Source organism: Prunus persica, chromosome G1 (assembly GCF_000346465.2).
Source record: "Prunus persica cultivar Lovell chromosome G1, Prunus_persica_NCBIv2, whole genome shotgun sequence".
NCBI lineage: Eukaryota > Viridiplantae > Streptophyta > Magnoliopsida > Rosales > Rosaceae > Prunus > Prunus persica.
In genome coordinates, this window is record NC_034009.1 from 18,140,243 (window position 1) to 18,155,633 (window position 15,391).

At 38.5% G+C, this 15,391-nt stretch overlaps 2 protein-coding genes across 11 annotated transcripts; one reads left to right on the forward strand and one right to left on the reverse strand.

Annotated features, from left to right (window-relative positions):
• On the forward strand, positions 3,171–5,276 carry LOC18791388 (60S ribosomal protein L38). Its single transcript, XM_007224183.2, has 3 exons — positions 3,171–3,293; positions 4,399–4,582; positions 5,022–5,276. The coding sequence occupies exons 1-3, from the start codon at positions 3,291–3,293 to the stop codon at positions 5,042–5,044; spliced, it is 210 nt and encodes a 69-aa protein (XP_007224245.2). The 5' UTR covers positions 3,171–3,290; the 3' UTR covers positions 5,045–5,276.
• LOC18790654 (ATP-dependent RNA helicase DEAH13) lies at positions 6,603–15,000 on the reverse strand. Of its 10 annotated transcripts, none has more exons than XR_002269614.1 (14): positions 14,876–15,000; positions 14,603–14,676; positions 14,086–14,158; positions 13,931–14,005; positions 13,786–13,835; positions 13,619–13,679; positions 13,144–13,518; positions 12,437–12,682; positions 12,107–12,337; positions 10,680–10,793; positions 9,355–10,593; positions 7,534–8,995; positions 7,235–7,396; positions 6,603–7,024 (listed from the first exon to the last, which is right to left on the reverse strand). XR_002269614.1 is itself a non-coding variant. In XM_020554372.1 (14 exons), the coding sequence occupies exons 2-13, from the start codon at positions 14,656–14,658 to the stop codon at positions 7,365–7,367; spliced, it is 4,014 nt and encodes a 1,337-aa protein (XP_020409961.1). In that variant the 5' UTR covers positions 14,659–14,676; positions 14,876–15,000; the 3' UTR covers positions 6,603–7,024; positions 7,351–7,364. The 10 variants fall into 10 exon arrangements, 5 of the variants coding, with proteins under 5 accessions (XP_020409961.1, XP_020409959.1, XP_020409958.1 ...); XR_002269610.1 differs by having other exon boundaries at positions 7,235–7,424; XR_002269611.1 differs by having other exon boundaries at positions 7,213–7,424.

Consider the following 15,391-nt stretch of genomic DNA (forward strand, 5'->3'; position numbering starts at 1 on the left):
AATATTTCGAAGTTGAATTAATAAAAAGAAAATCTGTCAGCTCTCTCTCTCTCTCTTTTTCTCCCTCCCGATAGTTTCAGAAACCCATTCGGGCAGCCCCATTCCAAGCCACCCCCAACGCCGCCTCAAGCCACCCCGACCCTCCGAAACGGACCCAGCAGCACCGGCCAGCTCCCGCCATCAACCTCAGCCGTCCGCCGCCCCTGCTGCTGTCTGGAGCCGCTGGAAAACGCAGCAGTTTTGGCCGATTTTTCAACTTCAGTTTCTCCCTCATCCGGTCACCAAATCAGTCGTGTGAGGTATCGATTTCTAGCTATTTTTCGTGCTCTAACTGATGGTTGGCTGGGTTTAGATCGATTTCACCCCTAGGTTGCTCAATTTTTGATTTGAAATCGCCCGAACTTCGACCGCCGGAATCGGCCATTTCCGGCCAGTTTTTGGGGGTTGTCCAAGAACAAAAGTGACCCCAAATGGGGTGTTTTACCTAGGGTAGGAGTTTGGAGTCTCGGTTCCAAGATTTTTTTTCGGCACACCCGATCGCTTTGGACACCCGATCGGTCCGCGCGTGTGGAGGCGCGTGGGCCAGGGTGGAGGCACGGCTCTGGCCAGTTTTGAGACCCTCGTGCCATCACGAGCGCGCAGGATTTCGCGGATCTCAATTCGGAGTCCGTTTGAGCCCCGAACGGATTTTCCATAATATGCGATTCCCGGTTGCAGCGTCGTCTAGCCGTTGGATCGCACCCCATTTCGGATATGTTGTTCTACATTGTTTCAGGATAGCGTAGGATTCGACGGATTGCAAATCGGAGTCCCGGATACTCCGGAATCGCGAACCCTGGGGCTAGGGTTAGGGTTTTAAGCGATAGCGCGATTTTGGCCAATCCGACCGTCCATTTCGGACCAAACTCGCAGGACATGGGTTTTACACAGTGAGGAACCTCTAGAGAATCCCAGATCGGCCATCGGAGATCGTGGACCCCACGGGGTTCCGGATCAACCGGTCTAACAGTTTATTGCTTTGTAAGGTTTCCGGTCTTTTAAGGCCATTCTGGACATAGAGGTGACTTTACAATGAGAGCACGTATTTCTAGGAGCCGGGGGTCAGGGTATTTAATTTAATGTTTTTATTGAGCAGTTTAGTAATTGAATATTCATGGTTAAACAGGCATCAGAGGCCAAACTGAACCACAGGAGGGACCTTCAAGAGGTCCAGCTAGCTCGGACCAGCAGTGAGTGGACCTTTCTTTTTTTTAAATGATTTTCTGAATCAGTCTTATTCAGTGTGATTTATTCCTATGAATTTAAAGATTCCTTCTATACATTGCTTAGCTGATTTTGCTAAAGTTATGTGGACAGCAGACTTTGAGATTTATGATACAGAAATATCTAGCTCAGATTTTATCAGAATACAGAGGATATCAAATTTTATCCAAGATAATTATTTTAGACCACCATGAATTATAGAAAGCAGAGTTTGAGTTTTCTATCAGATAAAAAGGGCAGCACAGTTATAGATTGAATAAAGATTCAGTTATTCATTAGATCTTTCAGAAATATTATGATATTTATATTTGATATTTTCTCAGCAGTTTATATTTTCTTAAACCACTGTGGGTACCCGGTTACAGAAACAGGTTGCCGTCAAATAAGACGATGTCTACGGACATCCAGATTGCCTTCGGTTTATGTTGCCTTCGGATATGATGATGTCTACAGACATCCAGTTTACTTTCAGTTACGTCAGTGCACTTGACATTTGCCTCACGAGTTTTGGGGACGCCCGGACCGTGAGTGCCAGGAATTGCGGATCAGGCTGACTACGGTCTCCTGAATCCTGCCAGGAATTGCGGATCAGGCTGACTACGGTCTCCTGAATCCTGCCAGTTTGCGGCTCGGATACACTATGTGTCGCCGAGACCTGCCAGGGGAATTGACGAATTTACAGAGGAATTGACGGAAATTAAAAGGGTACACACCCAGTTGGTAACTTTAGAGGAATGTCAGTGCAATTATGCAAATATTGATTTCAGTGATTTTACTTGAGTTTCTTAATATCGAGCAGTAACGGTATATATACGTTTACCTAAATGCTTTGGACTTATCATAATTCAAGTGCAGTTTAAATATTCAGTCGTATGATTATCATTATTTTTACAGTGGGGGTTATTATGTTCATATACTGTTTTCTAGAACTTTATTTTGGTCCACTCACACTTTGAAATGTTTTGCGCCCCCCCAGGCAGTCGAGTGTGCAGGAATCCACCACCAGGCCATCTCCTAGCTCCCACGCTATTTCCAAGCTGTAGGATTTCTTGTAACCTACTTAAATTCTTGTAAACAATTAGTAACTGCTCTGATATCTGGTTGGATTAGATAACCAGAACTGGTGAATATTTAGTTACCCTATTCTGGCAGTTGGTGTGGATTTATCAGTTTGTTTGACAGGTGGAAAATTTGGGTTTAGTCAAATTACAGGGGAGTCTCTGCCGAAATTAAAGCAGGAGTCCAGAGAAAGTTTTAACCATATTTATCTCCAGGAAGGGTAAAGAGGTCATTGTGCCCGACAATTGCCAGGTGTCGGACACGCACAGGGCTTGGCTCGAATTACCTAGTGACAGTTTGGTAATTTGTGTTAGGGAAGTTGAGCTTTCACATTTGGGAAATGTTCTCAAAATATAGCGTGTTCCCAAAGTTTTGGAAAATTTAATACTAATTTTTGGCTATGGAATTATAGTAAAAATAATTTCTAATTAAAATATTCTATCACCTCAAAAAAATAAAAAAATAAAAAAATTTAGTCCCAGTCCAAACATAGATCAAACAAAGGATAGTACCATTTTCGTTATCCAGCTTCTTAGTTCGACATTACACCAAACGCAGGACAAGTCTTATCCAGCTTATGCCAGGCCCTGCAAATCCAAAACAATCTCAGTATTTAATCCAGTCCATGATAATTTCCCGTACCAAACAAGCCATTTGTAATAAATGTCGATAGTATAGAAAGAAATGCGAGCCCAATAGGAAAAATCATCAGAATTGAAGGTGGGCCAGTGGGAGAGAGTAATAAAAGCCTATTAATATGTGTTGACCCGCGAAACTACTCGGCCAGAAAAGCCCATTGCAGAACCCGGTTGGGCAGGGTTACAAAGGGTAATTCGACCCAATTTTCTAGGGTTAAAGGAGCCTCTTGCTCCTTGAGGTATAAATGTAGCTCAGAACACATAACGCGGATTCGTTCGTGTGGATCTGCCTTTACCAGGAGAAGAAGGAGAAGCTTCTCAGCCGTCAGAATGGTATCTTCATTTCTCCCGTTATTGCGTTGATTAACATGTTTGTAAACATATAGATGTATGCATGCATATACACACATCTGATATATACACTTAACTTTGCACTTACTGACAGTGACATGTATATATATATATGTGTGTGTGTGTGTATACGTATAGACACACGTTTAAGTGTATGCTCTGGTATTTTTATGTGTGAATCGATCCGTGTAGTGAAATGGGTTTCCTTCAAATTTTCTTGTTTGGGTGTTTTTGGACCTGGACTGAAGATTATGTGCTATTTGCACTTTCTGGATTTAATCCATTTCAGTATGGCCGTAGTTGCTGTTTTTTGGAATAAATGGAGATACATGGATTTCTGAAAAAAAATCCTTTGATGAGGTGCATTTTAGGTATGGATTGGTTGGAGTATAATCCAATATAGAGTTATTAAAAAAAAAAGAAGAAGAAGGTAGTAGTCTTTAGTATCTTTCTGACTGCAAAGTGTGAATGAAAATTCAGAGTCTAGGTAGAGGGAATGAAGGAAATGTTCAAAGGATGATGGGCGAGGTTAAGTGGAATATCTTTGAATAATATTTAAATGTATATTTAGATAAATGAATGTTTTTCGATAATTCATGTTTGCATTTAAAATGATAATTCATAGTATTGTGATTCGGTTCAGTGGCTCTGTTCTTAGCTTCCAGTCCTTTTTGTGAATTTTGACAGTTGTCTCTTACTAGCACAATACTATGAATTATCATTTTACAATTCACAACTGTCAAAATTCACAATGTCAAGATTGTCTTCAACCCTCAATAGAAATGTTGTACAGAATTTCATTTTATTGCCCATCATCTCCTGATTACAGTCCATCAGTGATGATATTATCAATCTTAGTTGATTCATTTTCTGGCTGAACTCCTGTATTATGTTTTCTGATGTCTTGTTACTTCTAATTTGATGCCTGTTTGATTGTTTTGGAATATTCAGTTTTTTTGTTCTGTTGCATTTATTTGTTAATGTTGGCTGCTATGGTTATGATCTTGCTTGCTGATATTGGATTCCTTTATTGTTTTACTTGTTACTCTTTGGTACTAAGAGTTCATGTTTGTTGTTTTCTCCACAGCCTAAGCAAATCCATGAGATTAAAGATTTCCTTCTCACTGCAAGAAGGAAAGATGCACGCTCGGTGAAAATCAAGAGAAGCAAAGATGCGGTCAAGTTCAAGGTTCGTTGCTCCAAGTACCTGTACACACTTTGTGTGTTTGACTCAGAGAAGGCTGACAAGTTGAAGCAGTCTCTTCCTCCAGGTAAAATGTTATGGAAACACTATTATCTGTTTAGAAGCAGGTAATGATGCTATTGTATGTCCTAAAAGTTATTAGCTTTGTATGTTTTGTTTATAGTGATTTAGGCATCAAGATATCAACTGGATTCTTCACAAGCCTTTATAATTTTTCCACAATTTATTGTGCAAATGGAGTTTCATGGGTTGTGAAAGTATGTTCATACACATATTATAGTACTGTAGATATGTTTTTAGGTCACCCATTTTTCCTTTCACCTCTTAGGATGCAAGTAATATAATTTATTTTTGAGAGCCTTTTTTTCATGTAACTGAGTTTGTTGTTAAATGATTTAGGCAACTTTGAATGTTTAGGTTTATTTTACTTGATGATATACTGGGTTTTTGTTGAATTTGTTGTGGCTGATTGAAGGGATAAAAATGTTTTTTTTTCATGTCTGCAGGTTTGAGTGTGCAAGACCTGTGAACTGGAATACCCCGAGGATGTCAGATGGTTGCTAGGTGTTGAGAATTGGAAAACTTATCTTTTATGGTAGTGATTAAATACTTTTGTAATGAATTGTTATTGCATGCTGCAATTGTTTGGTGGATGGTGTTAGTTTATTTCTTTCAATTATGGCTATTTAGACTTGCCTCTTGTTCATTTTAATGCAATTACCAGTTAAGAAGTATGCTTTCTGCCAGTTTGTTTTGTTTGATATCTGGCTGTCGAAAATGGATTTCGTTGCAATGCACCAATTATGCGACGAGCTAAATGAGCTGAATATTGTGTCCAAATGAGCAGTTCCGAATAATAGACTACTGAATCGTAATGTGTATTGTTGATTAGTTTTGCACTTGTGGCAGCAAGTTGAGCTTTGTTTAATTCCCAAATCTTTTATATATAAATTTTAAGAGTAACAATATATTTCAGTTTTTCTTTGTATATTGAAATAAGTTTTATACTAATTATGAGAAGGGTAAATTGCCGAATATTCCTTGAACTATTTTGACTGTTGAATCAATTTTGCTCCTGTCAGTTTTTTCATAATTTTATTCAAATGCTTGTCAAAAACACCACATGAATCATCCTTCTAATCCTCAGCCCCCTTTTAGCGATCCGTATGCCCAATTCCCAATTCCTTCAAATCAAATCAATATTTATAACTAGGTTTGTGTGAAAATAATGTGCAAAGAAAATTAGAGGTGAAAATTAAATAGTGTGTCAAATCAATATTTCTAAATAGTGTGTCAAATCAAATCAAATAAATATTTCAACTTGACAATAGTGTGCTATCAGAGGTGAAAATTAGGAAATATGGGATGTTAATGAAGAATCTGTAGCCTTCAACTCAGAGAAGAGGGCAAAGGTCTCTCGAGTCCCTAAGCTTGTCATATTAAGTTTGGTAAATGAATACAATGCAACTAAGTTGTTAAATTATTGCGATCCAGAACATAGTTCTACTTGAATACATAACCCGATTTGCCGGAGTTTGGGGTGCAAGTTGAATAAGAAATTCTGATTTCGAACAGTTTTGATCTGAAAATTTTCAACTTTGGCATGCCCAATTCAAATCCCACTTCTGAAGTTGAAAATTTTCAAGAAAAATTGGATCGGAATTGGAGTGTATCTCTTCTAAAATACATTGGGATGTATTTAAGTAGCATGATGTTCTGATTATGAGATCGAAGTACTTAGAGTGCAGTAACTTTCGATTTGTGTTTGCTATATCTATCTTTAGATTCTTTGCTGCTGTCTTCGTTTTTAGTTTTTATTTTTATTAGAGATAGAGGGAATACATGCAAGAAAAGAGGGACGAAGAAGGGTTAAGGAAGGGTGGTGAGAAGGATGTGGAACAGATGTTTATTTTTTATTTTACTGTAACTTTGCACCTTACAACAGAGTGGCTTGGCTTCACACTCAATTGTATATCAGAATAGTATCGTTCTAATCAAGAGAGGCAACAAGAACCAGGCCATAGATAATTTCCATTGGACACAAGTTTAGTAAATGAAGAGTACTATTTGAGATTGAGGGGGGAAAGTAGCGTTGAAATATTAAAAAGCTAAATAAATTAAATGAAACCTCCTAGAATAGATAGAGTCAAAACCTCTAGATACGCTGATTGTCCAACAAAAACAATATCACTAAACCATCCGCACATCTACGCTAAATAACCAAATTCTTCAAGCAGCTCAAGAAAGCAAATGAAATGGAAAGTCCAAACAAGAAGGTTCTTAAGCGTCAGCTGTTATGCCGAATGAACAAACTAAAATGTTCTTTGATAACTATTACAGTGGGCTTAAACTCAATCATGGTCTATCTTAACCAAGATATAGATTTTATGAATTGGAAATTCATCACTTAGCTTGGATTGATGACCTGGAGGATGCTCTTTATCGTGCTCATGTCGTTCTGATTCCCAATTGTGGGGCCGATATCTCTCATTATCATCCTCTCTGAAACCTGTGGAAAAACAGATGAAAAATAAGTGCCTGTTTGGAAACACTTCAATTTTTGCGTTTTTCTTTTCCGCTAAAAGATGGAGGGAGGAAGGCGGGAAGAAGAAGGGGCGGAGGGAATAAGGGAGAGATGAAGGGGAATTTATGAAATAAAAACTTCAAAATGAAAGCTACAATGTTTCTAGTTTTTACTTTTGATTTCCATTTTCAGTACCATTCCATGTACAATATCCCTCCCCTTCCTCCTCCCTTCTTTCTCTCTTTTCTCCTATACATTTCCTTCCGATATTTCACTGAAAAAGGGTCTACATTTAGAGCGGAGTACCTAACTGCAGTAGCTTCAGTCAGAGGGGCATGTCGAGGTCAATGCATTTCCCTACAGATACAGTGGCTGATCATTCCTTCTGGCTATTTTTCACATTAAATCACAGAATTATAATTATGTTATATAGAGAAACAATAATATGTCAGTATGCTGGCAAACTTCCATACCAATTTATTTTTTCACTTTACCTCTCTTTGATGCCTTTGGGAATCGATCTTGGGGCTCTAAAATTACTTCACTAAGCATATGTGACCAAAGAGTTTTGAAATTATTGTGGAAACCCTCCTGAAACCAGTCCATGATTTCTGGATGCAATTCCTTGGGATTCTCCTTCCAGACCTCTCTTAAAATAGCACAGCTGTCTATCTTTTTTCTATTCAGCTTAGCCAAAAGACTCCCAACCCGTCTTTGACCTGCTGCCTCTGGCCTTAAAACACTAGCAGGAGGGGCTGCCATATACTTACGAACAGATCTTAAACATGGCAAAACCTGGCCTTCAAGCAAAGCATAAGCAAAAACTGCCACTCGAAATGCGTAATTACTAATTGGAATACTATGTGATGGAAGCTCCCATAAATGAGGACCAAAGACTGGAATGACATAATGTAATACTTGGTCAGTTAGAGGCTCGTAGTAAGGTTTGGTATCTGTTGGCGGTGCAGAGAACGTGCATATAGACCGAGCATACTCAACAAGCCATTCTGATTTCACACTAGTAACACCGTGCATGTACGGATGTCTTGTCTGTATCAACTCACTGTATACCAAAAACTCAGGGGCTGAATTAGAAACGGATGACCAACGGTGGAGGAACACAATCTCTTTAACCATGCAGGCTTGATACCAAACTGCATGAACTTTTTTATCTCCTAAAGATAACCCGGAACTTCCTCTAATGCGTTTGGCAACCCTATCTGCCCAACCAGCGCAGATAGCTTGGCCTAGGAGCTCTTCCTCATACAATAATAGAGGGTTCTTATCATGGGAAACCCTCCAAACATTTTCTACATCTTTCAAACTTCCAAAAATCCATGAAAAATCCTTCTCCCCACCAGAAACACCACTTTGGTTAAAGACAAGTTGGAGTAGTTGCTTTCTCAGCTTGGACATTTCCTCCATTGTTTTTGGGTGTAGGGCATTGACATTACAGAATTCCACTGGGCTCTCTGAAAGTTCATAGCACTGCAAAGCATAAGCTACAGACAGAGCATCACTGCTGGGATTAGAAAATTTTTCACGAAACATTTTTACAGTTTCTTTTAGTTTCTTCCTTCTCAACTTCTCTTGCTTGTCCATAACTTCAATGTTCACAGTGCCACTGGAATTTCCGTCCTCATCTAAGTCTTGGCTTTTTGTGTGACTATCTTCAAACTGCCTGACAAAAGGATTTGACAAACTCAAAGCAGCTGCTGCTGCAACTGCGTATGCTAGCACTAAATTAGCCCTAGAGTAACTCTTCTCCTTACTCATTATTTGAATAACTGTAAGGAGCATCCTAGAGTGGCGAGGACTCATGGGGAAATCAGCCATGGCCTTCCCTAAAGGTGTCAGTCTTCCATTGCTGTCAAGTGCTTGAAGGATCTTTAAGCAACGCTCAGCTTCATCCAAGGCAGCACCCTCTGGAGGAGTTGGAAATGGAAAATTGGATACCTGGGATGGACACCAAAAAAGATCATATACTATAACAGCAGTCCAGATGTAAAAGATGGCACACAAGAAACATGATCTCTAAATAACATAATGGTAACAAAATAAAGCATACTTTCAGGTGAAACAAGCCAACGCTGCCCAAGAACTTAGTAAGAACCATCCAAAACCATGAACATTAGAAGATGAATGAAACATCTACAAGCACTAAGATACAAAAATCAACAGGTTCAGAACCCCAAACCCCCCCAATGAGATCAGTATCCCCACCTCACAAATCAAGCTACTGAAAGAAAACTTCAAAATGTATAATTGCATATTAATAGCTTAAAGTGTTTGGCCAGGAGACATTTTGAACCCACCTTATCAATATTCATGGATTTCATGTAAAGTACAACACCATCAACAGGGACTTTAGATATTTCAGCTGGAGAAAAGTCAGGAAATATGTTACTATATGCTGCAGAAGAATACAGACGATAACAGTATCCAGGCCCAGTTCTTCCAGCTCTTCCTGCACGTTGAGCAGCTGATGCCTTACTTATCCACTGTACTTCATATGTTTCCATGCCATTTGAGGAATTGTAGCTCTTCACTTTCTCTCTTCCAGTATCGACAACGTACTTTATCCCAGGTATAGTTAAAGATGTTTCAGCCACATTGGTGGCCACAACAACGAGCCGTTCTCCTTCCCTGACTTCTTCAAATACACGAAGCTGATCTTTCGCATGGAGCATGGCATAAAGAGGGAGAACATGCAATGTACCTGGAGAAGTATTCTCTTCAACTCCACTCTTTTTTCCCATGCTAGGATTGGATTGATTGGGGCAAGCGTTTGGAGTAACTGAAATAGGTTGTTTCTCATCAGAGTTGAAGTTAAATGAAGTTTTTGCGTCTAAAGCTTCAAAAGCAGCCTTCAGTTGAGTAATGCCCCCTTCCTCTCCTAAAACATTTTCAACATCACCATCAATTTCCGGGCTAGCTCGGATCAATGAGTTGCCATAGTCACCAATAATTTCCAGTTCACTCTCTGTTTCTGAATCATATGAATCATCCAACTCATCGTCATCTATATCAAACTGATCTTCATCATTATAGCTAAATCTGTCAGTTTGATGGTCAGCTGAATTTCCATGAACCTCAAATGCTTCATTGATCTCCTTCATGTCTATTTCCTCAGTAGAACTTCTTTCAGAAACTTCAGTGACATCACTCCTAATATCCCCTTCAGATGTTTTTTTATACTGTTCCTTTGAAACTCTACGTAGCTTTCGACACAAATACTCTACTTCCTTCTGCCCAGTGACGAAGACAAGTATGCCCCCGCGTGGCAGCCTCTTGTGAATTGCCAAGACTTTTTTACATGCTTGCCCAATATAATCCTCTTCCTTGGTTCTGCTTGAAAAGTAAATGGTTACAGGAAATTGTCTGGTGGGAACTTCTACAACTGGCGGAGGATTGCGAAACAGCTTTCTACCAGACATGAAGTCTTCCACTCGCAAGGTGGCACTCATCAGAACAAGCTTCAATGGAAAAATCTGTTGCCCAGTACTTATAGTTCTTCCTGAAAGCACCTCCCGTTGCTGCTCTGCATATTTTTCCTGCCATCACATGCAAATGAGTACGACAAATGGTTCAAAAACCTTGACTAACAAATTTTTTCATGATCAACATTATGAAGCTTCACCTCGCGAGCACGAATTACACGTGAAAGCATTCCGATAAGAATGTCAGTGTTCAAGCTCCGCTCATGAGCCTCGTCAATAATTATGACAGAGTATCGCTTCAGCAAAAAGTCATTCTGTACAATAAAGAGCTTTGGTTTAAGTACAAGGACAAGGATAACTAAATCTAACTAAACTCCATAAAATTTCATAAAAACGGTGACATGATAAAAGATTAGTACCAAAAAAAAAAAAAAAATGGAAACACTCAAGAAGTAATGATCAATACTTGCACAATTGAGAGAAAGTGAAAACCAAAACCAATAGAAATTCAGTTCAGGCCTGAATAAAGCCGGGCCATTGCTTGCCTTGATGCAAAATTAAATTGTGCAAGTACAAGTACTTTTTAGTAAAGAGGAACAGTATCCAAAAATCTAGCTGGTTTCTCTCATCTTATCCCAAAAACCAAAAAAAAAAAAAAGGATAAAAATGAAGACATTAACGACAAGCTGCAGTATTAATATGATATTTTATAGGATGAGCACTGTTGGTACCTCAGACACCGACCCACACACTGCCCATCTAATCCTTGAGACACATCCAAGGCAGCTCCAATATGATTCCTTATTGACCGTCCACTAGCAGTCCATTAAGCCCAATGGGTACCCATTGTCCATTATATATGCATATCAAATCAATACTGCAGCTTGTCAAAGCATTTTTATCCTTTTTTCGTTTTTGGATAAGACAAGAGAAACCAGCTACGAATGTGAGTGGGGAGGAAAAAATGAGAGAGAGAGAGAGAGAGAGAGAGAGAGAGAGAGAGAGAGAGAGAGAGAGAGAGATCTACTAAGACTTAAGATATATACAAATAGTCAAAACTTAAAAGGGATTTTCTTTTTAAGAAAAGAGAACCATGTTGTTCGGCTCATCCCACAATGTGTTCCCATTATATAAAACCATCTATTTTGTACGTTCCCTTCAAAACCATTCATGTAAAACATTTCCCAAATTGTAGAGAAATGTCGTAATTATGCGTAAAATAGTTTGTCCCAGGATCCTAACCCATACATATACATACTGAATTTTTCCTTGTTAAGGATGTACTTATTGTACGAAAAGTGCACATATCCTTCCTAGGCTCCCCAAGGGTATATTTTACAATGATCGGAACCATCTATATTTTAGGTCATTCTTCAAGGATTATACCTGCTAAAAAAAATTCAGATCAGAAGTTGCCAAGGATAATCAAATGGCTAAACAATTTCTGATTTAGCTGAGAAGCTAAAAACTGAATGGCTCATATCACTGGTCCAATCATCCAAACCATATATGTATCAATATGAAAACAGAACCCAACCTTAATAGAAACCCAAGTAGAGAAACTTATTATTTGATGCACAGTTGCTCAAATCATGATAGCATTAACAAGATTGGTTGCGTAAAGAACCTGAAGTTCCCGTAGTAATATTCCATCTGTCATGAACTTGATGGAGCAACTTTCACCGATCCTTTTGTCATACCTAACTTGAAACCCGACCTCTTGACCTAAATGTAGACCAAGCTCATATGCCACTCGCTTAGCAGTCGCAAGGACTGCAACACGACGAGGTTGAGTAACACCAATTATACCACTTCGGACACAAGAGAAGCTTGAACCAAAGCCGGCTTCAAAAAGAAACTGCAACATGTCAACCAAAATGCAGAATTAGGAGCTTCAAGGGATCAAGAATATAAAATACATATAAACATAACAACAATAATATGATAATAAACCCACCTGTGGAACTTGGGTGGTTTTACCACACCCAGTCTCTCCACATATAATAACAGTGGAATGGTCATTAACAGCCTCCATTATCTCCTGCTCCATCATTACTATTGGAAGATCCTTCCTTGCATTTTCAACTTCCTCAGGCCTTGATACATGCACTATAGTTGGGGCGATTAGAGACCTCGGCATAGGAGAATTTGATAATTTACTCGTCCTGCTGAAATTTACATTTGGTGTTTCTTTTACTTTGTCCTGTCCCAAATCCACCCCCAGTCTCCAGTTAGTCAGTAACACCAGTCATAAATAAATAAATGCCACTCAGAACATATAAAAACTGGTAATATCACATTTCTGACTACTGTAAGAAACAGGAACATGAATAGCATGTTGATCACATTGTGCTCATCGTTATCCTTGATACCTATCAAAAATCCAAATGTGATCTTGGATTGCACATCTTACAAGTATTATAAAACCATTCTGAAATTTAGAATCTAAAATTATTTGTTTGTTCCTGTTTTTCTTTTCTCTATTGAAGGGCAGGCTGCAGGAGGGAGTATCACAACGTATAGAATACATGCCATAGGAGCAACAAAATTTCCTTTTTAAAAAGTATCAACCAATAATGGGATTTCATGTAAAGGTTCAAAAAATAGTAACATAAAAGACAAGATACTTAGAAGAATTCTCAATATGATGAAGACGAAAAATACCATCTTCATGCTTTGACTATCATCATTCACACTTGAAGTGGGCAAAATGTTTATGTCTTCTCGCAAAGACGTGTCATGTTTATTGCTAATAGCATTTTTATATGGTGAGTCAGCAGCAGTTCCACCATTCACGCCAGGTCCTCTGCCATCCAAAGAAATAAATGTGTTCTTTTGGATTGCTGCTGGGACTATCTTTGATTGCACCTGATCATTCTTGCAAAGATCCGACCTTGATTGAGTTTTTTCTAACTCAGGTTCACTTTCACTTTCACTTTCACTATCTATCTTCTTAAACGGTTGGTCAGTAAGGGGAACACCAAAGCCAGCTTTGGAGAATAGTACAGCCTTCCTACGTTTTTCCTTTTTAGACTCAACCTACAAAAAAATAAAATTAAAAGAAAAAAAAACCCTGTTAAGAAGAAAGATATGCAACCAAATTTTGATTATATTGGTAAACACTTTCGTGGATACTAACCTTGCCAATATTCTTTGATGACTGCAAAAGAGAATGTGCACCCTCTGGAAGCTTATATTTCCTGGTAATGTAAATACAAAAATCCCATCAAACATCACTTGGATAGGAAACAGACTAAAATATTAATCACCTATCAAAAAAAGAGGGAGCAGGGAAGATAGCCGTACTCTAAGGCCTCAATGCTTTTGGATATGGAAAGTGATTTTTCCTTCTCCTCCTTGAGAAATGAAAAGCAAACAATTCCAAGTCAAGTTAAGAGAACAATGAAACAAAAATGCATTGAGTTTTCCACCTATCAATACAGTCACGCACCTCCAACTTCTTCAGCTTCCTTTGCTGGGATTTGCTAATCATTGTTGCTTTTCTTTGATTGAGTTTTTCACAGTCCTGGATAATCAGATTCAGGGAATATTTAATTTGAATACAGCAGAAAATAAAACAACTAGTAATTTGACTTCTGCACGCACCTGATTGGTGCCCTTCCTTTTGTTCCTTCTCTTTGCTGGCAAGATGAGGGTGTTGCTATCACCACCTCCCAAGCTTAAACCCCAAAAAAAAAAACACGGAAAGAGGATGAAGGTTTAAAATGACAGAAAACAAGTTTTTTTCCCTTCCAATTTAGACCATAACAAGAGATTATGAACCATGCAGTACATATTTCAGTTAATGGCTGAAGAACTAGATACCTAGGAAAAGTGGCTGAGCCAGTTCAGTTTCCATTGCTCACTCCAAGTTAAATGATAGAAATTTCTTTAACAAGTAGCATGTAATTGTAAGCTTTAATTCACGATAGCCCTACTTATATAAAAGTTGAGATTAAGATCATGAAAAAGAACAAAACTTGAGCCCTAGATTTCTGTTGTTTTAGTTTGTCAACTTCATAAACTAACCTAAGGCCCTGTTCTTAGGCAAGTATTTAAATGGGTGTCTTGTGGTTGAAGGAAACTAGCATAGAGACAAATGAAAAAACAATACAAGCCACACCTCAAGTCCATATGCTGTGCACAATTCTCCATGGGAAAGTCCAGTTTGCTCCTCATTTACTTACTTCAACAAACCTGAAAAATATTACCACCAAATTCTATCAAAAAACATTTATTATGAATAAATTGACTTTTAACCATTCAAAAATTTATCGATATAACAAATGCGAATGAATCTCTTTCATTTGTTTTCTGGGAAAGTAAAAGAAAAGTGTTGCAGACAAACAGACGGGCAGTGATGATGGAAAAGGACGGAACCAAATTACGAAATTACCAATGAATCTTCTCCCTTCTTACGCCTCGGTGGTGGAGTTTTTTCTGGAATTTCCTTCTCCTTCTCTCCAAGTGTCTCTTTCTCACTCACTTTCTTCTTCGCTGCGTTCTTCTGATGTAAAAACAGGCGCGTTGAGGCTTTAGGGCGGGTTTTACAGGGTGTTTCGATAATTGGGGTTTCTGCAGGGGCAAAATCGGGATTCTGTGTCTGGGGGTATTATCGTAAAAACGCAAAATAAAAAAGTTTAAAAACTAAAATTAAAATATGAAATTCTGGCAAAAGTTCTTTTCTTCAAATTAAGGGTAAGGATTATAATGTCTCTCAATTTTATTTAGGCCTTTGATTTTTTTTATTCTTTTTCTTTATCTCCTTTGATTTTAGTATGCTACAGGAATCTGTGGATCCAAGTCTCTGTTTGACCTCCGAAAAGCTGAAGGAAAAGAATCAACGTAGTTAAAAGGATCATTTCGATTGCATTTATATTGTTCAGGAGCATATGGTCCTATTGCATGCTAC

What these genes read in the sequence shown, in the direction of transcription:
- LOC18791388 (XM_007224183.2), top strand. An exon ending in GAAGCAGTCTCTTCCTCCAG is followed by an intron (nt 4,583 to 5,021) that starts GTAAAATGTTAT and finishes TCATGTCTGCAG; the next exon opens with GTTTGAGTGTGCAAGACCTG.
- LOC18790654 (XM_020554369.1), bottom strand. Translation starts at nt 14,658, where the DNA reads ATGAGGAGCAAACTGGACTTTCCCATGGAGAATTGTGCACAGCATATG. An exon ending in GCACAGCATATGGACTTGAG is followed by an intron (nt 14,159 to 14,602) that starts GTGTGGCTTGTA and finishes TTGGGGTTTAAG; the next exon opens with CTTGGGAGGTGGTGATAGCA. An exon ending in GGAAGCTGAAGAAGTTGGAG is followed by an intron (nt 13,836 to 13,930) that starts GTGCGTGACTGT and finishes TCATTTCTCAAG; the next exon opens with GAGGAGAAGGAAAAATCACT.